General features: G+C 41.2%; 1 protein-coding gene across 1 annotated transcript in view; it reads left to right on the forward strand.

Moving 5' to 3' along the window:
* Positions 1-23,471, forward strand: part of IQGAP1 (IQ motif containing GTPase activating protein 1) — a 100,680-nt gene that overhangs the window by 74,471 nt on the left and 2,738 nt on the right. Inside the window, exons 20-37 of the mRNA XM_036841851.1 lie at positions 9-92; positions 196-267; positions 367-436; positions 837-1,045; positions 1,756-1,911; positions 2,149-2,312; positions 2,964-3,188; positions 6,849-6,989; positions 7,082-7,166; positions 8,273-8,505; positions 9,104-9,236; positions 10,229-10,331; positions 11,049-11,184; positions 11,581-11,668; positions 14,389-14,601; positions 15,705-15,871; positions 17,793-17,915; positions 21,593-21,701. Of these exons, the coding sequence (XP_036697746.1) occupies positions 9-92; positions 196-267; positions 367-436; positions 837-1,045; positions 1,756-1,911; positions 2,149-2,312; positions 2,964-3,188; positions 6,849-6,989; positions 7,082-7,166; positions 8,273-8,505; positions 9,104-9,236; positions 10,229-10,331; positions 11,049-11,184; positions 11,581-11,668; positions 14,389-14,601; positions 15,705-15,871; positions 17,793-17,915; positions 21,593-21,701 (2,511 nt within the window). The remainder of the gene's footprint in view (positions 1-8; positions 93-195; positions 268-366; positions 437-836; positions 1,046-1,755; positions 1,912-2,148; positions 2,313-2,963; positions 3,189-6,848; positions 6,990-7,081; positions 7,167-8,272; positions 8,506-9,103; positions 9,237-10,228; positions 10,332-11,048; positions 11,185-11,580; positions 11,669-14,388; positions 14,602-15,704; positions 15,872-17,792; positions 17,916-21,592; positions 21,702-23,471) is intronic.

Raw genomic sequence — 23,471 nt, forward strand, 5'->3', positions numbered from 1 at the left:
GGTTTCAGTCGCAGTGGCGAGGATACAAGCAGAAGAAGGCGTATCAGGACCGCTTAGCTTACCTGCGCTCCCATAAAGATGAAGTTATAAAGGTGTGTAGCCCAGGCAGGGTTTCTCAACGTGGGGCGTGAGCATGACATGTGTTGAGATGAAGGGCTCTTCTAATTTCCAGGAACCCCTTTTCCTTTTCCACAGATTCAGTCCCTGGCAAGGATGCATCAAGCTAGAAAGCGCTACAGAGATCGCCTACAGTATTTCCGAGACCATGTGAGTACCCTTGGGTGACAAGGACCAGTAGAGTTAGTTTTGTTGTGTTTGTGGTGGACAGAAGAACAAAGGAATTTCTTCTTTTTTTTTGTTCCTTAGATAAACGACATTATCAAAATCCAGGCTTTTATTCGGGCAAACAAAGCTCGTGATGACTACAAGACTCTCAGTGAGTAACTGTGGCTCAGCAGAGGACAGTTGAGGCAGTGGTTGAGAGCCGTCAGGTTCTGAGTATTCTCCACGGATCTCTTTTCTTGTCCTGCAGGCAAGGCTTGGGGGGTAGGGTGCTGCTTGTGACTTAAGCCCCATTGCTCACCTGTGACTTGATGTCTTGTTGCTTGCTGTATTCGCCTTCCACATAACAACATAGCAATAGCATGACTGGGAAGACTGCACTTGGTGGGAAGACTGCACTTGATGGTTGTCTTTGCACATCTCAAAAATAAACAAATATCTTACGTGTGAATAGAGCTTTTTTTTTTTTTTAAGACAGTGCTGATGTTTTCCAAGACACAGAGCTTTTATTGACGGTTCCATTCCTCGTCTGACACATGCTTTCTTTCTGTCAGTCAATGCTGAGGATCCCCCTATGGTTGTGGTCCGAAAATTTGTCCACCTGCTCGACCAAAGTGACCAGGATTTTCAGGAGGAGCTTGATCTTATGAAGATGAGGGAAGAGGTCGTTACCCTCATCCGTTCTAACCAGCAGCTGGAGAATGACCTCAATCTCATGGATATCAAAATTGGACTGCTAGTGAAAAATAAAATTACACTACAGGTATGGTCCAGTGCCAGTAAGGGCCTTGGGGTACATCGTCCTGCTTGGTACCCCTGTCTCTCCCTAGGTAACTTGCAGGGAGGGGCTAGGAGGCTGGCTTTCTTCTCAGTGAACGCCATACATTTTTTTTTTAAGTTAAATAAGAAATCAAATGATTTAATCACAGAATTTTAAATAGAGAAAAGTAGATAAAAATCATCCCATAATTCCACCACCCTAACAATCATTTTATATCCTACATTTTTATTTAATATAGAGGATAAGATACTTTCCATATGATAAGTCATCATAAATATTATTTTTAGTGGCAGTGTAATAATTTATCAGGAAATAATCTGAGTTACCTCTTTTTTTCTAGACTATTTGACATTTTCAACTTTTATTATTACGGAATAACACTGCAGTTAATGTTTCAATGTATATGTAGCTTTAATTGTGTTTAAGACTTTGTAAGATAGATTCCTAGAAGTTGGTTTCCTGAATCAGTGGACATTTTTATAGATGAGGTTCTTTATAGGAAGATGGAAGTAGGAATAGATTTGACTGATGTACTGAAAATAAGGTACAGTGTAGTGATTCTAAAATATTTAGGGGATCTGCCAGTGCAGTAGACCTTCATGAAAGTTTTTAGGTGCTAAAAGACCTTTCCATAATGCCCAGAGTTTCATGTTTGAAAGCTTTTTGATTTATGTATATGTGTTTGTTTACAGGACGTGGTTTCCCACAGTAAAAAACTTACCAAAAAAAATAAGGAACAGTTGTCTGATATGATGATGTTAAATAAACAGAAGGGAGGTCTCAAGGCTTTGAGCAAGGAGAAGAGAGAGAAGTTGGAAGCATATCAACACCTGTTTTATTTACTGCAGGTGAGTGGCTCCTGGAATTAGTATTGCAAAATTTAATTAGTTTACTTTTCCTCAAGAAAACCTGATGCATAGATCTCTGTGGAAGTCCTTCTGATTTCCACTGAGAGATAAGCAAAGGGCTGTCTTATTTTTCTTTATTACTCAGGTACTTTCTAATCCTTCAAGCTGAAAAATCTTGAATATTTGTGCCAGGCTTCATGTCATCTAGAAATTACTTATCCCTTGCTTTCGTTTCAGACCAACCCCACCTATCTGGCGAAGCTGATTTTTCAGATGCCCCAGAACAAGTCCACCAAGTTCATGGACTCTGTAATCTTCACACTCTACAACTACGCATCCAACCAGCGAGAGGAGTACCTGCTCCTGCGGCTCTTTAAGACAGCACTGCAGGAGGAAATCAAGTACGGACAGATTTCTGCAGGGCATACATGGGACCCCTCCCCACCGTCATAGGTGCTCATAGTTTGAGATTCAGGCCTGCCTGTGCCTTTTCTCAATACTGTGACATGTGTGAAATACTTACTCTAAAGAAGCATTTACCTTTTATAATGTAATAATATAGATTATGCACTCATGCAAACTAATTATACTAAAAATACAAATTAATTATATATATTAATTATATATATACTGTATACCAATATAAACTAATAATATATACACAATATAAACTAATATGCTAATTATAAGCTAATACAGTAAACACTAAAGTGTCGCTGTTTCTGGGGAGGTGATAGAGATTTGCTAAATTAGTTTTAGGAATATTCTGTATTAAGATAGAATTTTTTAAAAGCTGATCCAAACATGAAAATTTCACATCTTTAGCTAATGAAGGACCTGATCATGTTCCTATGATTGAGTTTGCAGCAACAACAGGAAGGTCCGGTGTTCAGATGAGTGTTGGGGAGTGTTTCTAGAGAAAGAGCATGTACCCCTTTCCTTCCAACTATCGTATTTCTGTTTTTAGGAGATGGGATCTTTAAGTAGGAAGGATCTTTAGGTTGGTAGATTTGGGATTAGTTTGAACTGAATTTGTATTTTATGTTTTATAGGTCAAAAGTAGATCAGATTCAAGAGATCGTGACAGGAAATCCTACAGTTATTAAGATGGTTGTAAGTTTCAACCGTGGGGCCCGGGGCCAGAATGCGCTGAGACAGATCTTGGCCCCGGTGGTGAAGGAGATTATGGATGACAAATCTCTCAATATCAAAACCGACCCTGTGGATATTTACAAATCTTGGGTTAATCAGATGGAGTCTCAGACAGGAGAGGCAAGGTATGATAACCACAACACCTTTTCTTTCATGTTTTTATTATTTTCTCTCTCTCTCTTTTTTAAGCAGTTAACATTTCTTTGATTTATAAATTAGTAATTGCTTAAATAGGTTTTCCTTAGAAACCCCTTCTTTAAGTAGTTGACCTGGTAATTTATTCACTTATTTAGCAAATATTTATTGAGTACTTACTAAGTGCCAGACACTGTGTTAGATACACCTACAATAATACGATAACGAATGAGACATACAATAATGAATGAAGAAGACATACTCCCTGCCCTGTGTTCATAGTTTATTGCATGGGAGAGATGACACACAGGTACATGGAAATAAAGTTGCAAACTGAGGGGAGTTTCGTGATGTTTTGTAGGGAACTGTAATGGAGAATTCAAGAGGGAGCTAACTTAGAGGGGTTAGGGAGAGCCTCCCTGAGACGGTGAACCTCACATGGTGGAGGCCTGAAGGGTACAGTGGGGCCAGCCTTGCTAAGAGCTAGGTGCAGAGTCTTCATGTCTGAATGCTGTCAGGTGGAAGGAGCTTGGGAGAGTCTAGGACCTGGAAGGACACTGGGCATCAGCAGAGATGCAGTTGGATGGGAAGACTCGCACAGATCTGAGTGAGATCACTGTGTTTCATTAAAGGGAAGAGGAGCTGGTGTGGGCGAATGATGAGCTGCCCTGGAATACTGAGAGTTGGACTAACTAAATTAACATAATCCAGGAGAGTTCTCTGCCAGGGCGGTAGTTTTCACCACCAGCGTTACCACATCCAAAGCAAAAATGTGTCAGTAGAATATGGGAAATGCTGGGAAAATACAGTTCAGAGAGCCAAAATGTTTAAAATATTTTTATCCAGCTTGGGTGAGGACAGAGGGGGGTGAGGAATAGAGATATGAGCAGTTTAGTCTATGATGGTTTTTTCCTTTTTGGTGTAGAGTAGGGTTAGATCATACATGAAGTTCTCTGGAGCTTAAGAGGAGTAGCTCTCCATATGATTGCTACTCAGAGTTTAATCTGTGGGCCAGTAACTGAAGATCATCAGTGTCGCTAAACACACTGTTTAGTTCAGCTGACATTTTTTTCCATAGCAAGACTTTCTCAATGAAGGAAGTATCCATTCTGAAGTTGATTACATTCTGGCTCAAGCTCCTTATCCTGTCTTGGACTGATTGGTAGAATGGTCCACATGTTGAATAATGCTGCTTTCCACGTACCTGGACACCAGGCAAAGGGGGAGGTTACCCTGGATAGAGAACAGAATATTCTGCTCACTCCTACAAAGGGCTTATCCCCTGTTGGGAATCGTGTGGGAACCAACCCTGATTTGGTTCTCTGCTTTGTGTCAGCCTGTCACCCAAGAGTCAGATCATTGCTGGGTGTGATGGAAAATCCATTTTTGTTTTGACCTGCACATCTGAGGCCCAAATCCTGGAATATGGTCAGCCAGCTGCAGTAGTTGACTGGGAAGGTTTGCCTGAAGCTCAGGGCATCCCTAGATGAGAGCCCCACGGACACTGGCTCAGGGGTACTAAGATACTTCCTCTGCCGGTCCATGAGTCGGTCATTTTTAGATCAAAATTCCAGTAGGTATTTCAAGATTTTTTTCTTGTAGGTGCCTATCAGAAACGTGTCTTATTTTGCTTTTCATAAAATGGAAATTGATTTTAACACATTTTTTTTTAATATGGATAACTGGGAGGTGTAGTGGTATGTGGTGGGAGCCCATGCAGCATGTAAGCAGCACGGATCCTTGAGCTTCAGCCACGAAACTCATAGCAAACCAGGACGTTGTCCCTCTTGGTGGTGTTCACCTCTAAAATCTTAGAAATTTAATATTCTGTTCTCTGACTACACCCATTTAGTTTAACACTTTCATTCTCTTTGCTCATTGCTACCTTTTTTAAAATGTCGTATACGTATACAGTTATATTTTACTGATATAAAAGATGTAAAGTACATAACTTACAAAATATAAATGCCCTTATAAACTCAATACAGCCAATTGTTTCCGACAGAATGCTTTTGTTAATTTTTGTTGAATCTTTTTGTTCATCGTCTACCAGTGTTTGTAATTCAGCCACCGTATGACGAATGGAGTTGTGTCCTTATTTGCTTGTATTAGTTTCCTATTGCTCCTGTGATAGTTTCCTATTGCTCCTGTGATGAATTACCACAAACTTGACGGCTTAAAACAACAGAAATTTATTTTCTCACAGTTTTGGAGGCCAGAAATCCGAAATTGGTATTAAAGGGGTGAAATCCGGGTGTCAGCAGGGCTGTGCTCCCTCCAGAGGCTCTAGTGGAAAATCCATTCCCTGCCTCTCCAGCTTCTGGTGGCTGTTGACATTCCTGGTCTTGTGGCTGTATCACTCCAGTCTCTGCCCCGCCCCCACCCCCGTCGACACATTGCCTCCTCTTCTGTGTGCACCAAATCTCCCTCCGCCTCTCTCTTATTAGGACGCTTGTGATTGGATTTAGGCCACCAAGATAATCATTACTGCTTTTTGACCTCATTGAAAGTACCACACTGGGACCCCTGCAATTCATTTTTGTCTTTCAGCTCCCTCCTGTCCTTGTTTTCTTACTGATTAAGCCTAGGCCCAGTGTTCTAGCACATCTATTCTCTTGTCAGTTTCTTCTGACTCAGGGCCTTCTCCTGAATGATCTCGTCAGCTGCTCTGGCTTCAGTTCCTATATGTAACTGTTAGCTCCCTCACCAGTACCTAAAGGGTCACCATGTCCCATTGATTGTATCTCCTTAATATCTCTCAGATCTGTCTCCTTTGTCCCCACTGCTTGCATCCTTGTTCATGCCCTCATCATTTTTGGGGGGGGGGGGGCCATGCCGCATGGCCTGCAAGATCCTAGTTCCCCAACCAGGAATAGAACCCACGCCCCCTGCAGTGTAAGCGCAGTGTCCTAACCACCTGACCACCAGGGGAGTCCCATTCTCTCATCATTTCTTGATCAGGCTGTAGCACTAGTCTTCTAGCTCTTTCATCTGTGACTGTCCATCTTCAGTGGACCATTTCTCGTGGTGGATCAGAGCAATCCTCCTCAAAATTCAGATCTGTCTCGTAATGGCTCTCCCTGACTTCTAGGAAAGTCCAAACTTCTTAGCATCATATACAGGGCCCTCCATGATCTGGCCCCTGTTTACTTTTCCACCCTCATTTCTCCTTCCTCTTCCCTTTCTTTGCATTTGATCTTCCTTCCCAGAAGACCTTTCTTCTCCCTTTTTCCTGAGTTCATATGTCCCTTCCTTATGGAAGTCTTCCTTGATTCCTCCAGTCTGAATAGAAGCCTCTTCTCTGCGGCACTGTAGCACTTCTGGTCAGCTTCTTCTTTGTAGTGCAGTGTGTTTACAGATACTTATTTGTGTGTCTCTTCCACCAGACTGTGAGAGACTTGAGAAGCTTTCATGTCTCCAATACCTTTTATCCCAAGTGCCTGTCACAGTGCCTGGCACATAGTTCAAGGCACCCAATTCACAGTTGAAAACCTGAGCCCCAATTCTGGCCCCACCATTTACCAGCTCTACGAGCACAACAAAATTACCTAGTCTCTCTGGGTCTTTCTGTTTATGAAAGACACAGTCTCACCTCAGGCTGTTCCTGGCTCTTGGTCTAACATACTTGGGGATAATTTCTGCTTTCCCAGCAAACTACCCTATGATGTGACCCCAGAGCAGGCTCTGGCTCATGAAGAAGTCAGGACACGGTTAGACAACTCCATCAGGAACATGCGGGCCGTGACGGACAAGTTCCTGTCAGCCATCATCAGCTCTGTGGACAAAATCCCGTGAGTGCTGTCAGCTCTGACCCCCTGTTGAGCCCAGAATTAGTGGCCTTCTGCTCCCCGGCCCTTCTCACTACGTTTTGTCCACCCCGCAGTTATGGGATGCGCTTCATTGCCAAAGTGCTGAAGGACTCGTTACATGAGAAGTTCCCTGATGCTGGTGAAGATGAGCTGCTGAAGGTAAGACTGAAAGCTGGCACATTCTTGCCCTACCAATAATAGCCCTTTGAGGAAAAAGTTCTAAGACTAGGCGTGACCGTAGACTTTCATTAAGGACCTTAACCTAGATTTTGTCAGTAGCTCGCCGTTGATTGTGAGATTTTGAAAGTGTTTGTAAATAGTAAATGCTACCTCGTTTAGTTCCTATATAGTTCCTATGTTGTTTGAATGGCACACAGACCTCAAACAAGTAGAGATGGATTTTCCTGTCTTGAGATACATTTCTTTGAGTCCTATCTTTTCGCTGAAGAATTGCTCCCTCTGCTGGTGGCCAGGTGAATGGTAGCAAGCACAGTTGTTTCCACTAAGGCTGTTGCTGATAACTCTTTCTTACTCAGCTATACTCCCTCCTTTTTTTTTTTCTTCTTCTTTTTTTTTTTTTTTTTAATCTGAACGCTTTTTTCTTCTCTCCTAGTTCTGTGCTTTCCTACAGTGAGGCCTCGATTCTAGACTTTCTGTTCAGGTGAATTAATTTTATTTTTTTCTGAATGAAACTCTAGGGGAAATGCTGTGACTGTCCTTGAATTCTTCTGTGGAAGAGATGTGTGTTGAGTGACTTTAATTTCAGAGGCATGAACTTGTGCACCTTTGAAGTCCGCAGCATGAGGATGATGGGGGTTGGACAGGTTATGCTCTGCTAATTAGGTCGTGTTCAAGGATTTATTTTAGCTATGTTCATTAGCTTCTTAAAATGAAAGCCCATCTACCTGAAAATGAAAAGTGCATGTGGTTGACAGCAGCCTTATTTGCTGCCATGGTATGTGAACAAAGGATGCCCTAAAATGCTCAATAACAGACTTTAAGTCTATCATTTTTACCTTCTGAATCTGCTCTTTCATTGTCATGATTTTCAGTTCTGTTCTCATTTTCTTTTTTTCTGCATCCAGCCAAGGGATGTTTGGTCATTTTAGTTTCAGGCCTTGAGAGAAAGTATGTGTGTGTGTGTGTATAGTGTTTAATTTTTTCTCACAGGACCATATTTTCTGGTTTTCTTTGCTAGCAAAGTCATTTATGGCTTACTTGGTGGAATGGTTTTTAACACCCATTTCTTTTTCCTCTGTTCCCAGATTATTGGTAACTTGCTTTACTATCGATACATGAATCCAGCCATTGTTGCTCCTGATGCCTTTGACATCATCGACCTGTCAGCAGGAGGCCAGCTTACCACAGACCAACGCCGAAATCTTGGCTCCATTGCAAAGATGCTTCAGCATGCAGCTTCCAATAAGATGTTTCTGGGAGATAATGCTCACTTAAGCATCATTAACGAATATCTTTCCCAGTCCTACCAGAAATTCAGGTAAGGGGAAAGGGACAAGGTACTTGAAAGATTCTGTGGGCGTGCTTCTAACTCTGAAGGTAAAGACAAGATTAAATACCACACCCAGCATTCCCTGGACTGCAGTGTTGTAGGGTATACATCTCATGTGCTCAGAGCTCCAGGCAATGATGAAGAGGATGTTTGAGGATGTTTAAAATGTATTCCTATGAAATAGACTGTACTTAACGTAAAAACAATGGTCTACATTAGGCACATGTTATTTTGTAACCAGAGAAGAATTGGAGAGTGCTTTTAATATTTGTAAATTAAACATTCAGTTGCAAGTTCGAGTTCGGAACGTTGTCTTAGAAAGTTGGTTCTGCTAACAACGCAGGTGTTTGAGAACTGTTTTAAATTATGGTTGAGCAGTTCTTGTGGGTAGAACTAAAACGAAGTGGAAAGAGAACCAACGTCCCAAGGCTGTCAAGCACAACGAACGTGCAGCAGTTTCTCTAGAATTAACTGTCTTGACTGGCTTCTGTTTGAACTCACTGCCCCAGAGGTTTGTGGCATGTACTTTGTCAACTTCTCACACATGTGTCACTTGTTGGGGCCTGGCTTCTGTGTTTATTTTCAGACGGTTTTTCCAAACTGCTTGTGATGTCCCAGAGCTTCAGGATAAATTTAATGTGGATGAGTACTCTGATTTAGTGACCCTCACCAAACCTGTGATCTACATTTCCATTGGTGAAATCATCAACACCCACACTGTAAGTATTTTTCTTTAATGATTTAATTTCATTGCTCTGTCTTAACTGCCTTCTCCGGCTGCTGCCTACTATCTCTGGAAGCCAGAGATCTCAGTTTGAGCTTACTGACATCACATCTGCCCTGTTGTTTATCTTCCTTTGCTTATTATTCTTAACTTTCTTGAAGTGATCCCCAGGCCACCTGCATCAGAATCATCTGGGCTGGTTATTAAAAATGAAGTTTCCTGAACCCCACCACAGGCCAGCTGAATCAGAATCCCCATGGCTGGGCTTCAGAATCTCCGTTGTGACCTCTGATATAGTGACTTGATAAAATACTGTTTTTACTGGTCCTTCTTTTTACCCTGGCCCTCTGTCTTACTTTTCTAACATGATCTAGAATACCAACTTTTTCCTCTATGTCACCTTTGAGTGATTTTCCCTTGGGTACTCCTTTTTTTCCTCCCCAAGGGGGAAAGGAAATAAAATGAAATTTCAGGGATTGTCATTTCTGACGACGTCACCTGGGGTAATAGCTTCTTAAGGCTTTGCCGAATACCCCTAAAATAATGATAATGTTGATCTGATGCACTTTTTTTCTGAATTAAAAGATATTATATATTGGAAACTTTAAGTAAAAGTATGAATGTGAGTCATTTGAACTGGTTGTAGGGAATATTGATGACTTGAATATTGAAGTCTGTGAGTTTCCTTGTTCTTTCTTATATAGGGTACATTTAAATCCTTTATATCTGTAAGGTTGAGAGAGTACCAGTACTTCCTCTTCATATGTTGTAACATATGTCATTCATCATGGGCCAGTGTGTTGCTTTATATATCATATTGTTTATATGGGTTTATATGGGTTATATGGGTTAGGATTGGTTTTTCAGTTCTTTGAATATGGGAGTTTTGCTATCTAACCTCTTTTGTGCTGTTAGGCATTGTGGATGGGGATGGGGGCTAGTGGGTTGAGTGTGTGAATGGAATTGATCCCTGGATGTTGGATGCAGCTCCTGTTAGATCACCAGGACGCCATTGCCCCGGAGCACAATGATCCAATCCATGAGCTGCTGGATGACCTTGGCGATGTGCCCACCATCGAGTCCCTAATAGGTAAAGTTCTGACTTAACTGCCCAGAAGCTGAGAGGGGAGCTTGGCAGGAGTGCTGTAATTGTCACCTCCTCTGTTTCTACACTGTTCAAGCTCTGAATACACATCAGGGAAGAAAACAGATGTGATCCCTGTCTGTTAGGAACTGAAGTCCAGTGGAAGAGATAATTTTAAATGCATAGATACATATAATCATGTAACTAGAAATTTATAAGTCCCATAAAGGAAATGAACAGGGTTTTTTTTTTTTTTTTGATATTTATTTATTTATTTGGTTGCACTGGGTCTTAGTTGTGGCAGGCAGGCTCCTTAGTTGCAGCAGGCGGGCTCCTCAGTTGTGGCATGCGAATTCTCAGTTGCAGCATGCATGTGGGATCTAGTTCCCTGACCAGGGATCGAACCTGGGCCCCCTGCATTGGGAGCGTGGAATGTCAACCACTGCGCCACCAGGGAAGTCCCTGAACAGAGTATTTTGAGAGAGAAATGTTACAGTGTTGAAATGATTTCTCAAACATTTGTTATTTTGTTATGGATCCTTTACCTTTATCATTTGGCATAATATTTTATTTCTCAGTAAAATGTGTCCTCACCACAGTGTACATATAGGCTTATTCAACTACCTTCTTAAACTTGCATTATCTTTTACTTGAATTATTATCTGCTCTCCAGTGTCTCCTCTGTTTACGATATTGATTCTTTCTACCCTCCCAAAACTTTAGGAGAAGGCTCTGGCAATTTTAATGACCCAAATAAGGAGGCACTGGCTAAGACAGAAGTGTCTCTCACACTGACCAACAAGTTTGATGTGCCTGGAGATGAGAATGCAGAAATGGACGCTCGGACCATCTTACTGAAGTGAGTATTGGAAGGAGGAGGAACGGAGTAAATGTAACCCAGTGATCCCTTCTATCCCTTGGTCTTGGTGAATGAGTCCTCTTGTTCATCCCTAAAATGATCATCTCAGCCATTTAAACCTCATACATTTCCAGTCACCTCATGTATTATACTTGACACAGGGCTTACTTGCCTTATTTGCTAATAAGATGCTAAAATGAATTTGTATTTTGGAAATCCTAACCTTGGTACCCACTCTGTCATAGCTGTATAAGTAAGCCTAGGACTTTGCATACCTTGCATTAGGGCTGCCCAGTGGGACTCTGTGAGGTAGTGTTTGCTCTGCTCCTGTTGAGGTCCATTCGAAGGAAGTAGGACACCTGCTAATGTTTAAATGCTTCCCACATATCCTTTTAGCACAAAACGTTTGATTGTGGATGTCATCCGGTTCCAGCCGGGAGAGACCTTGACTGAAATCCTAGAAACACCAGCTGCCAGTGAACAGGTAAAGTTTGGGGGTTTACCATGTACCACAGTAAGATGCATAGGTGCTCCTGTGATAGGCACGTGACAGGGCTGAGGAGGTGGGACATAGGTGGCAAGAGGTGGTCACTGGAAGGTGGGCCTGGATGTGGTGGCATTTAGGGCTTATTGAGAAAGTTGTTGGTTCCTAAATCCCGAGGTGGTTGTTTCTAGGGCACAAAGCTCACTGGCACTTACATGCAGTCTGTGTTGTGTGCTTTAATGTAACCTGAGGCAGAATCAGTGAGTCTGCCCAGTAATTTATTGAATATTGTATAGTTAGAATTTTGTTAAGTGCCTTGGTAGATAGGAGAAAAGAATAGAATGTGGCTCCTAAGTTCCGTGAACTTAATTGGAGACGTGTGACATATGTCCCTGAAACAATTAGAAAACCATTGAAAATTCACTGTGGTTTTGGCCCTAAAAATGCTAGAAATTAAAGCAAGAGGCCAGTGAGGAGCAAAGCATCAGGGAGGTATGGGACTTGAACCAAGCTTATGAAGAACATGCATGTACGACAAGAGGGATGTTCTAGACAGGGGAGTCCCCGTGAACAGAGGCACAAGGGAGGGCAGAGCATGATGTGACCAGACCTACATATCTAGAATGAAGGTGTGGGTGAGGGTGAGTAGTGAGAAATTAAACGTGAGGACAAATTATGTAGAACCCAAAACTTAGGAATTTGGCACCAGAGAGATAGGAGTAAAGGGCCTTTGGGACCATTTGATATTGATTAATTTTGCAGTGCTGTCAGAGCAGATGGTAGTTGAGTCATCTGTGTGTGTGATAGGGTTCCAGGTCCAATTGGGTGAGGGGTGGCACGGCAGTGGGGAGGGACGGATGGGTCATGTTTAAGGCTCCTGTTTCATGTTTATAAAATGAGAAAAGTAAGTCAAGTCATTCGTTTTCAGTTTTTTGAGCATGGGAATCCTTTTCATTAAGTAACAATGTATTTGAAAGCCCAACATATAAAAGAGATAAAATTGGAGCTACTCTGGCAGCACCGGGGATGGGCCCTTGGAAGCCCACCCTCCAGGACTCGTGGCATCCCTGGGAAGCCCTTAAGGCTGCACGGAGGACTATTTGAAAACCAGTTTTAAATGAATTGTCAGCTTTTAGATGCTATGACTAATTACTCATTAGATGTGTGTGAGGGGCAGGAAAAGAGGCATAACCAGTAACTGCAACTGGTTTAACTTGGAAGGAAATTTGAAGTAGGGAAGAAGGAACTGGTCTTTACTGAGAACCTGCTATTAGTTTGGTGCTTTCACCTGTGTTCTTTCCTGTAATCCTTGCACTATCCCTATGAGGTGAGTCTTTTCATCCTCCTTTCACAAATGACAAAACTAAGACCCCTAGAGATTAAATAACTCGCCCAAGATCATTCACTTGTAGTGGCAGAACCAAACTTGAATCGGGTTTTGTCTGACTCCAGTTTATGCTCTTTGCATTATCTGATGAAGAGTAGTTTTGACATTAGAAGAAAAGGGAATATTGGGAAAGGAATTGCTCCAGTTCGGGAAAAATTACAAGTCTGAACTACAAACCTTTCCAAATGTAAACATCCCCAGTACAAACAGTTCAAAATATGGTACCAGAGCCTTAGCCATATGCTGGGATCTATCAGCATAGAGGTGATCGTTGAAGTTTTGAGAGAGAACACTTACAAAGAAATGACCATGGGCCACTTGGAGGTACCAGCCCATGCTTAGGGCAAGGAAAAAGTGTGGAGAAAATGATCAAGGCAACAACTAAGAAAAGGCACTGGATTGGGGATGGGCAGAATGGTAACGAGAATTGGTGGTGAGAGAAGCCAGACTGCGAGGAAAGTGCTGAAAGAATGCAACAGCAAGTGTGGATTGTTTGTTGGGTGGGAACGTAACAGACAAATGTTGGTTGGTGACTAGGAGAGAGATCAGATATGAGAAGGGTCTCTTTACTAGTGTTTGCAGCATGTTTGAAAGCAGAGGGAAGGCTTGAGTGTGATTCAGCTGGGACGAGGTAGCAAAAAGGATTAGCAAGAATTTACTGACCACTGGTGTTGCATTGGTGTGGTTATAACGTTCATCAAGCCGGGTTTCAAATAAAATTAAATGATTTCCATGTCCCCAGTGTGATAGGGAAAAAGCGAGGGGTTTTGTACCCAGTGGAGTCCAATCTCCTGTCCAGGAAAGAAGCCCTAAAAAGCCAACATCTGACTTCATGGATGTTTCTCTTCTAGATGAAAAGAGAGCTGCCTCTGCTTCATGCAGTTTCTTTGTCAGTTGTCGGGGGTGGGGGTAAGTTTGTTCCCCTCTATTTCCGGAATAGAGTTGTTTGTTGTTGGGTTTTTTTTTTAAATATTTATTTATTTATTTGCTTGCTTGCGCCGGGTCTTAGTTGTGGCAGGCGGGCTCCTTAGTTGTGGCTTACAGGCTCCTTAGTTGTAGCACGCAGGCTCCTTTGCTGCATGCATAAACTGGAGTCAGACAGTTGTGGCATGTGAACTCCTAGTTGCAGCATGCACGTGGGGTCTAGTTCCCTGACCAGGGATCGAACCCAGGCCCCCTGCATTGGGAGCGCAGCGTCTTACTGCATTGGGAGTGCGGCGTCTTAACCACTGCGCCACCAGGGAAGTCCCCCAGAATAGAGTTTGAGAGCTTTATAAATTCAGGTGTGGTTCAGTGTGGAGACCTTGCCACGAACTTCTTTTTCTTACTGTAGGAAGCAGAACACCAGAGGGCCATGCAGAGACGTGCTATCCGTGATGCCAAAACTCCTGACAAGATGAAAAAGTCAAAATCTGCAAAGGAAGACAGCAACCTCACTCTTCAGGAGAAGAAGGAGAAGATCCAGTCAGGCTTGAAGAAGCTAACAGAGCTTGGCACCGTGGACCCAAAGAACAGATACCAGGAACTGATCAACGACATTGCCAGGGTACGGCACTTGGGGGACAGTGATGGCCTGGCCACGTTTAAAGCTGTCTTCAGAGGCTTGTGAGGAGACAGTAGCTGTTCCGGTAACAACATACCTTCAGTTCAACATACCTTCAGGAGAGGAGATTAGAGTCCTCTCCTCTGGGGAATCGTTTCTGACTCTTCCAACATGAGGTCCTAGCGTGCCCTTTGATGGCTTATTCCATGGCCTAAATTAGTAGGGAGAAGACCTTAATTAGAGCTTCCTATGTCTCAGTTTGTCTTTGGCCTTAAAGAATTCTTCCAGATCTTTTTAATGATTACTGTGAAATATAAATTGACCTCAAGTTGATCATCAAGTCCTTGATTTGTGTGAATCTTCTCAAGCAAGGGGCTCTGGCGCAGGCTGAGAAGTTTAGGCATTCTCTGCTGTCGCCCTAAGATCACACCATGCACAACTGGAAGCTTGGTAATTGTTATATTAAAGTTATCTTTTTCTCCCTCTCCTGACAACATATTTAAGAGGTTTAAACCAGCTTTGCAAGTCGATTCTGAGAATGTGGAGGTCTGTAAAAGTAACACATTTCCCTGCCTCATTAAATAGAAATGGGGAAAAAATTGATGAGATCTGAATTTCTTTGTTAAGTTTTGAACATAAAATTGCTAACTTTTTTAGATTCCACATATAAGCAATATCATATGATGTTTGCCTTTCTATGTCTGACTTACTTCACTTAGTATGATGGTCTCTAGGCCCATCCATGTTGCTGCAGGTGGCATTATTTCATTCTTTTTTATGGGTGAGTGGTGTTCCGTTGTATATATGTGCCACATCTTCTTTATCCATTCCTCTGTTGATGGACATCTGGGTTGCTTCCGTGTCCTGTCTATTGTAGATGGTGCTGCAGTGAACATTGGGGTGCATGTGTCTTTTTGAATTATGGTTTTCTCCAGATATATGGGCAAAAATCTTTAAAAATTTTCGAGATGAGTAAGAAAAAAAGAATTGCTGTCTATTAAAAGTGTGTGGTCAAGCAAGGCAAAGTTAAGCGCTGCTGGGTTCTAGTGTTAATGATTCAAGAAGCACATGATATTATTTTTGTAATTTTAATAATTATGCCTCAGGATATTCGGAATCAGCGGAGATACCGACAGAGGAGAAAGGCTGAACTGGTGAAACTGCAGCAGACGTACGCTGCTCTGAACTCTAAGGCCACCTTTTATGGAGAGCAGGTGGACTACTATAAAAGCTACATCAAAACCTGCTTGGATAACTTAGCCAGCAAGGGCAAGTGAGTACTTTTTTTTTTGAAGAATCAATGTCAGGGGAAAAAGAAGTAGAGGCAACTGAAGTCACATAGGAAAATTTTACTTACAACACACTGGATCTATTTATTGCAATAGTCCTTTATTTGTCTTCTAATCGTTTGTGTAATTTCCTAGTTCCATTTGTTATGGTATGATGTAAATAAATAATGTGTGGAGGATTTCAAGGATGCCTATTTCTAAGCATCCTGCGTTCCAAAATATCTTCTTGGCCCTAGAAATTAAAGAATCTTGGAAAGGGATCATTTAGTGGCCCCCAAACCAGGTTGTGCCTCAAAAATCACTTAAGGAACATCATCAACAATTAGATTCCCTGGCCTCTACACCTCCTGGACACAGGCTTCCAGACCATGATTTTTTTTCAGCTGCCAAGGAAGATCTGATGCAGCCTCCTTGTTGCTGGCCACAAACCATTCAACCTGCCCATTTTATAGGGAGGGAAATTGAAAATCCAGAGAGGTGAAGTGATTAAGCACAGGTTCTGCTTATTAGAAGAGTTAGTTTATTATTTACTCCAGACTTTTCGTTTTGAGAATTTTCAAACCCCAGAAAGGTTCAGTGAATAGAACAATAAACACCCATATACCTTTCACCTAGATTCACCTGTATTTAACATTTTGCCACATCAGCTTGCCCTCTCTATAGCTTGCTTACTCTTCTGTCTGTGCTTTTCCTCTCCCTGCCTGAAGGCTTCATGGAGTGAGGCAGGGCTGTTGTGAAGTGGTGAAGATCAGGTCCACCTAACCCAGCTTGCAGAGTTGGTGCCTGTGTCCTTTTGAAATGTCCCCATCATTCTTTGAGCACTTCTTGACTTTGTGGCACAAGATGTTTCTGGTTCAATTTGTACTTTTCCCTCCCCAGGCTTGGAATTAGCTATTTCTCCAAGCATCCCTGGTTCCTTTTAGTGAAGAATGGTATTTAGAAACCAAAATTTAGGCACCGGATGTGCTCAGTGCCACAGAATCATTTTTGTTTCAGGCCTTCTAAGCAGACAGAGCTAGGTTCTCGTTTCTTTTTTAATGGCTGCATGGTATTCCATTATATAGATAAAGATAACTGCTTAATCAATTCTCCATTAATAGACATTTACATTGTTTCCAGTTATTATAAAAAGTTCTGCCACAAATAACCTCTTGTACATAAGTCATTTTGCAAATGTAGGCATGTTTTTGAAGATAAATTTCTAGAAATGTAATTGCTGGGTTAAGATTTTTGTGCAGTTGTGATTTTGATAGATATTTCAGTTGCCAGCCATAGGGATTATTACCTTTTACACAACTACCAGCTTTTCTGCCCCAGTTCTTGAGACCCTTCCCTTGAGAGTCCCAGATACCATTCTCATTCATCTGTATTCTTCCCTTGCTTACTCTTCTTACCGTTTCTTGCCTTGATTATCCCAACAGCCTTCTGACATCTGTTTCTTTTTCCTTGCTCCCATTCCTCTGTAATTGCTATGCTGGCTTAAATGCTTTTAAAAATTTCGTATTCTAAAATATTTTTATTTTTTCTCTGCACAGCCAAGGGGCTTAGAGTGACTCCCTTGGGATTCAGTACTGTTCCCTCAGGCTGGCCTTAGAAGCCCTCACACTTACTTTAGGTGCTTAGGTTCTGAGAGGGACATAGAAGGATTCAGACACTGTCAAATTCATCGTGTGTTCTCAAATGTATAATTTAAATCAAAGACAAAAGCAATTTAGTAATGTTGCCCTGTTTTGCAGAGATATTGCTTAGGCAAATCCTAGCATTTATTTGCCTATTTTAGAATTGATTTATTACTTAACGCTTGTGTATGGGAAGTTTGTTTTCTGACCTCATATCCTTGAGTTACTAACAAAGATTCATAGTAGATAGCTACCTATAGAAAGTGACATAATGTGATTTTTACAGGGTCTCCAAAAAGCCTAGAGAAATGAAAGGAAAGAAAAGCAAAAAGATTTCTCTAAAATACACAGCAGCAAGACTACATGAAAAAGGAGTTCTTCTGGAAATTGAGGACCTGCAAGTGAATCAGTGAGTATTTGCTTTTTAACTTTGTTTTATATATTGATTTTTTTATTTCTGCATTTGTCATATCTTTTTCTTATTGACTTTATTTCTCTTATCTGGATAATTATTTTTACATTTTATGTGTGTTTATAATTGATTAATTAAATAAGTAATTAATTAATTATGTGCAGAATTTGGCCTAATACTCAGAGTTAATTTGCCTGTCAGAAGGGAGGTATTTCTTTTCCTTGTTTGTGGAACATTTGTTTCAGGACATCCTACTTTTCCTCTTTAAAGCAGGAAGCCATTCCTTCCATTTTTTTTTTTTTCTGTGTCCAAACCAAGGATAAGTAAAGAATAACAAGAAGAGGAGTGTACTTTATTCCACCTGAGGCATGAACCAGGGGCTTACCCTCATCTTCTTTTCTGGGAACCACCAGCTTGCTTTACATGTGGTTCATGGACCTGACCTGACCTGACCATCCTCCCTCAGGTGCTGACCCAGCTGCCATTAACAAGCATTTATTGAGTACCTGCTCAGTCAACCCTGTGATCTCAGGCAGCTGAGCTTTCTGTTACTGTGTCTGTTTAAATTTTTTTTTTTTAATTTTGCTTAAAAAAACTTTTATATTTTTCTGATTCTAAAATAATATGTATTCACTGTTGAACTTTGAAAATGTGGTAAAGCATAAAGAAGAAGAAAAAGCACCTATAATCCAACAAGCCAAAGATAGCCACTGAAATCATTTTAGTATATTTTCTTCTGTGCCTCTATTCACATAAAGATTATCTATGATTACTTACTTACCTTCCTACTTTTTTTTTAACATAAATTGGGATGATACTGTTCATAGTCATGTATCCAGCTTTTTCCTCATAACATTGTGAGCATTTTTCACATAGTTTGAAAGTATCCTTTTTAATGACCACATAATATTCCATATTGTAGTTTTAATTTAACCATTTACCTATTGTAGAACATTTTAAGTTGATTTTACTTTTTACATTATTACACATGTGATAATACCTTTATACGTAAATCTTTGATTCTACCTCAGATTATTATTTTTTTTTGTATGATAGATGCCTAAAAATGTAATTTTTGGTCAGAGTATAAAAATATTTATTTACTGTAAAAAACACAAAACATAAAATTTACCATCTTAACTATTTTTTAAGTGTACAGTTCAGTAGTGTTAAATATATTCACATTGTTGTGTAATCCAGAACCTTTTCATCTTACAAAACTGAAACTATACCCATTAAATAACAACTCCCCATTTCCCCTCCCCCCCAGCCCTGGGCAACCAGCATTCTCCTCTCTGTTTCTATGAATTTGACTCCCTAGGTGCCTCATATAAGTGGGATCATACAATACTTGTCTTTTTGTGTCTGGCCTACTGCACTTAGCATGATGTCCTCAGGGTTCATGCATATTGTAACCTGTGACAGATTTCCTTCCTTTTCAAGGCTGAGTAGTTTTCCACTGTGTACATGTACTACATTTTGCTTATTCATTCATCCACTGATGGACATTTGGGTTCCTTCCACTTTTTGCTATTATGAATAATGTTACAATGAACATGGAAGTGTAAATATCTCTTTGAGACCCTGCTTTCAATTCTTTCTGATGTATACCCAGAAGTGGGATTGCTGGATCATATGATAATTCTATTTTTAATTTTTTTAGGAACTGCCATACTGTTTTCCATAGCAGTTGAAAAAAATTTTTAATTCATATATATTGCAAAGTATTTTCTAGCAGTGTCTAAAATGTGTATGAAAGTGCTTCCCTCACTACTTCTTTGCCATCATTGAGTAATAAAACAGTTTTGGATATTTTTGAATTAATAGGTAAAAAGGTAGCATTTTAAAATTTTGCACTTTTTAGAATTCTGGTTGAGTTTTTTAGTGTGTGTTTACTTGTTTTTTAATATTTATTTATTTTGTTTATTTTTGGCTGTGTTGGGTTTAATTGCAGCACGCGGGATCTTTTGTTGCGGCGCGAGGGCTTCTCTCTAGTTGCGGCGTCGGGACTTCTCTCTAGTGGTGGCATGCGGGTTTTCTTTCCCTAGTTGTGGAGCAGGGGCTCTAGAGCGCATGGGCTCTGTAGTTTGCGGCGTGCGGGCTTGGTTGCCCTGCAGCACGTGGGATCTTAGTTCCCCAACCAGGGATCGAATCCGCTGCATTGGAAGGTGGATTCTTTACCACTGGACCACCAGGGAAGTCCCTGTGTGTGTGTGTTTAAACAGGGCTTATTATCTATGTTTTCTCTGATCATTTTTTCAATTGGGGACCTTGGTCTTTTGGGTTTTTTTTTTTTAGTTGACCACTTTACGCCATTTTTCAAATCTGTTTTATAATTTATTATCTCCTCCCTTCTTTTTTGTCATTATTTGCCACTACTGTTCAAGTGCCTGCCATTATTTGACTCTTCTTTTTAATTTGCTACCATGGGCTTAGGAAACAGATGACAAACCAAACCAGTTAAAATAAAATTATTTATCACATAAAATAAATATCTTTATAAAGGGTCTCCTATTGAGTAAAATGCATGTGCTTTAGTACATGGATTTTGTAACCTCTCGTTTAGCTTCTTAGTGGCCCTCTTGCATCCTTCATGGTTCTCAGCTCTGTTCATAATAGATCAGTTTGCTCTGTAGTTGAGTTCTGGAAATCTGGGGTGACACACTTTGATCACCTGGGGAACAGCATACTCCCACCTTCTGGTGCATTAAAACTTCTGGGCATGTGAGGTGTCCAGAGTGAGTGATACCCTAAATATTTTCAGTAATAGCAGTTTATATTTGGTGGTACTCCGTATGTTTATATCTGTAGCACCTACTCCTTCCAGAAAACCTCCTCTCTTGGTTCTTTTCTTTCTGACCATCCCACTCCACCCACCCCCGCCCCCGCCTTTTGTTTACTTACCTCTTCCAGTCCTCAGACACGCATGGATTCAAACATGCATCTTTTCCTCCTCCTTCTAGCCCAATTTCCTCTTTATTTTTTTTTAAACATTTTACTTCCAGAACATAATTAGTTCTCTCTTATTTATTTATTTATTTACTTTTTTTTTTTTTTTTTTGGCTGCGTTGGGTCTTTGTTGCTGCGCACGCGGGCTTTCTCTAGTTGTGGCGAGCCAGGGCTACTCTTCATTGCAGTGCGTGGCTTCTCATTGCAGTGGCTTCTCTTGTTACGGAGCACGGGCCCTAGGTGAGCGGGCTTCAGTAGTTGTGGCACATGGGCTTAGTCGCTCCACAACATGTGGGATCTTCCCGGACCAGGGCTCGAACCTGTGTCCCCTGCAAGTGGATTCTTAACCACTGCACCACCAGGGAAGCCCCCAATTTCCTCTTGATTCTCCTTTTATCATTAGGTTTCAGCAGTGGCCACATGGAAGGCCAAGAGGATTCTTGACATCTTTCCTTCAGAGGCCATTTGTGGCCTTCCTCAACAGTTCCTCTTCCAGTAGAAAGCAAGTGCTGCCAGGAGAGGCTGCCACCCTTCTCTCCAGATCCCAAAGTAGATGGTACTTGGAGTAGCAATCCCACGCTGCTTCACCGGCAGAAGTACTTTGCACCTTTATTTTGTATGCCTTTTCACTCTTGAAGACTTTGTTCATCTCCTTTCTGCGTTTCACAGAATATTTTTACATGAGAACACGGAAATCATACCCTTACGATGTTGTGTTTCAACAGGTTTAAAAATGTTATCTTTGAAATCAGTCCAACAGAAGAAGTTGGAGACTTTGAAGTGAAAGCCAAATTCATGGGAGTTCAAATGGAGACGTTTATGTTACATTATCAGGTGGGTTTGCACCAGGTAAAACCGAAAGCTCTGGGTGTGAGGTAGTTGTGTTCTTGTCAAGGTAGGAGAATGGATGTAAAGGAGACCCATGTGGGGAAAGCTGCCCACAGTCAGCAGTGAGTGAGCTGAGGAGTTTTGTGTGTCTGATTTGGGCGGTACAGGCTGGAGAGCTTTTGCAGATGTGTAAATCTTCAGAAAGCATATCTGAAGCTTACACTTAAGGTTGCCACTAAATTGAGCTGATACCTTGGACTTGAACAAAATGCTTAGGTACATATCTTGACAGTACAAAATTATAAACCTTCTCAGTAGCTTGAAATCTTATATATTTTTTTTCCCCTCTCATTTTGGTTTGATATAGGGGCTTAAAGGTGTACTTCTGACAAGATGTGTGTAAATTGCATCTTTGTAAACTGAATCCCATTTTATTTATTTATATATTTTTTGAGGATTTTTTTTTTTAAGAGAAAACAACTTTTTACTGGAATCTGACTTAATAAATAGGGATCACAGAACAAATAACAACAGCGTGAGCTACATCAGAATGAAAAAAGAAATGATGGACCTGGATTTCCAATCTGAAACTATTATGCAATATGATATTTTTTTTCTTGCCATGCCGCATGGCTTGTGGGATCTTAGTTCCCCAACCAGGGATTGAACCCAGGCCCTTGGCAGTTAAAGCGTGGAATCTTAAGCACTGGACCACCAGGGAATTCCCCCGAATCCCATTTTAAATTCAGAAAGAATTCTGCAGTGAATCATTTTGTAACAAAACTATCCCTAATTTTTATTTTGAAATCTCTCTTTTTTTTTTGCATTGAAAAATGTCAAGGCATCAGAAGGATTCCTAGGTAATGTCCAGCCTCTGTTAGTTTTATGAACACAGTGCTGCATCGTTGGTACCCACACAGGGCTGCACTCTGTGAAGCTGGGCAGGGGCCTTTCTCTGAACGTGCATTTGGGCTCTTGCACACATTGATCTCCCTTAAATGGGGGCTCTCCCTCCCCACCCCTTATTCCTCCATCATTTATTGAGGACTTTCACGTTGTTACAACCCCTAAAGCTTGCCCCACCAGCGAAGCCACAGTTTTTTTCTCCTTAACTTCCATAGCCTGTAGAGACAACCCCTGTTCACCACAGGCATTGACTTATTTTCCTCTTCACTTCCAAACTGCAGACTCCTTAAGGACAGGTAGTATTTCTTTGTTTCCTTCTCAGTGACCAGTAGACCCTCAAAACACGTTAACTGTACAGATGTGAAATGATTTTGTGACGCACATAGCTAACTCAAGTCCTTACACAGAAAAGATCCTATTATTCCCTCAGTTTCACCAAATTCATGTAGGCCGCCCAGTCTGCCTCAGGTAGTGTATTCCTCCATGCACAAATTCATTAACTGCAGAATGACTGCCAGGTGCGAGGTATTATGTTAGGTGCAGGTGATGCACCAGGGTCCTCGTCCTCGTAGAGCTGCTAAGATTTTTCCAAAAGATGAATTGGTTGAACTTTTGGGATCCCTTCAAGCCCTTTGACTCTTGCTTTCTCATCACCACTCTTCCAAAGTTTAGGGGTGCGACCACTCAGACTTCCTCAATTTGTTCTGGACAGTGGAGGGTAGTGGGGAAAGCAGGGGCTTTGCAGTCAGATCCAGATTCACCACGTCCAGCTCTGTACTGTCGGGCAGGTCATTTAACATCTCTGAGCCTCAGAAGCCTCATCTTTAAATTTGAGATAATCATACCTGGTAGGATTTTTGACAGGACTTA

Source organism: Balaenoptera musculus, chromosome 2 (assembly GCF_009873245.2).
Source record: "Balaenoptera musculus isolate JJ_BM4_2016_0621 chromosome 2, mBalMus1.pri.v3, whole genome shotgun sequence".
NCBI lineage: Eukaryota > Metazoa > Chordata > Mammalia > Artiodactyla > Balaenopteridae > Balaenoptera > Balaenoptera musculus.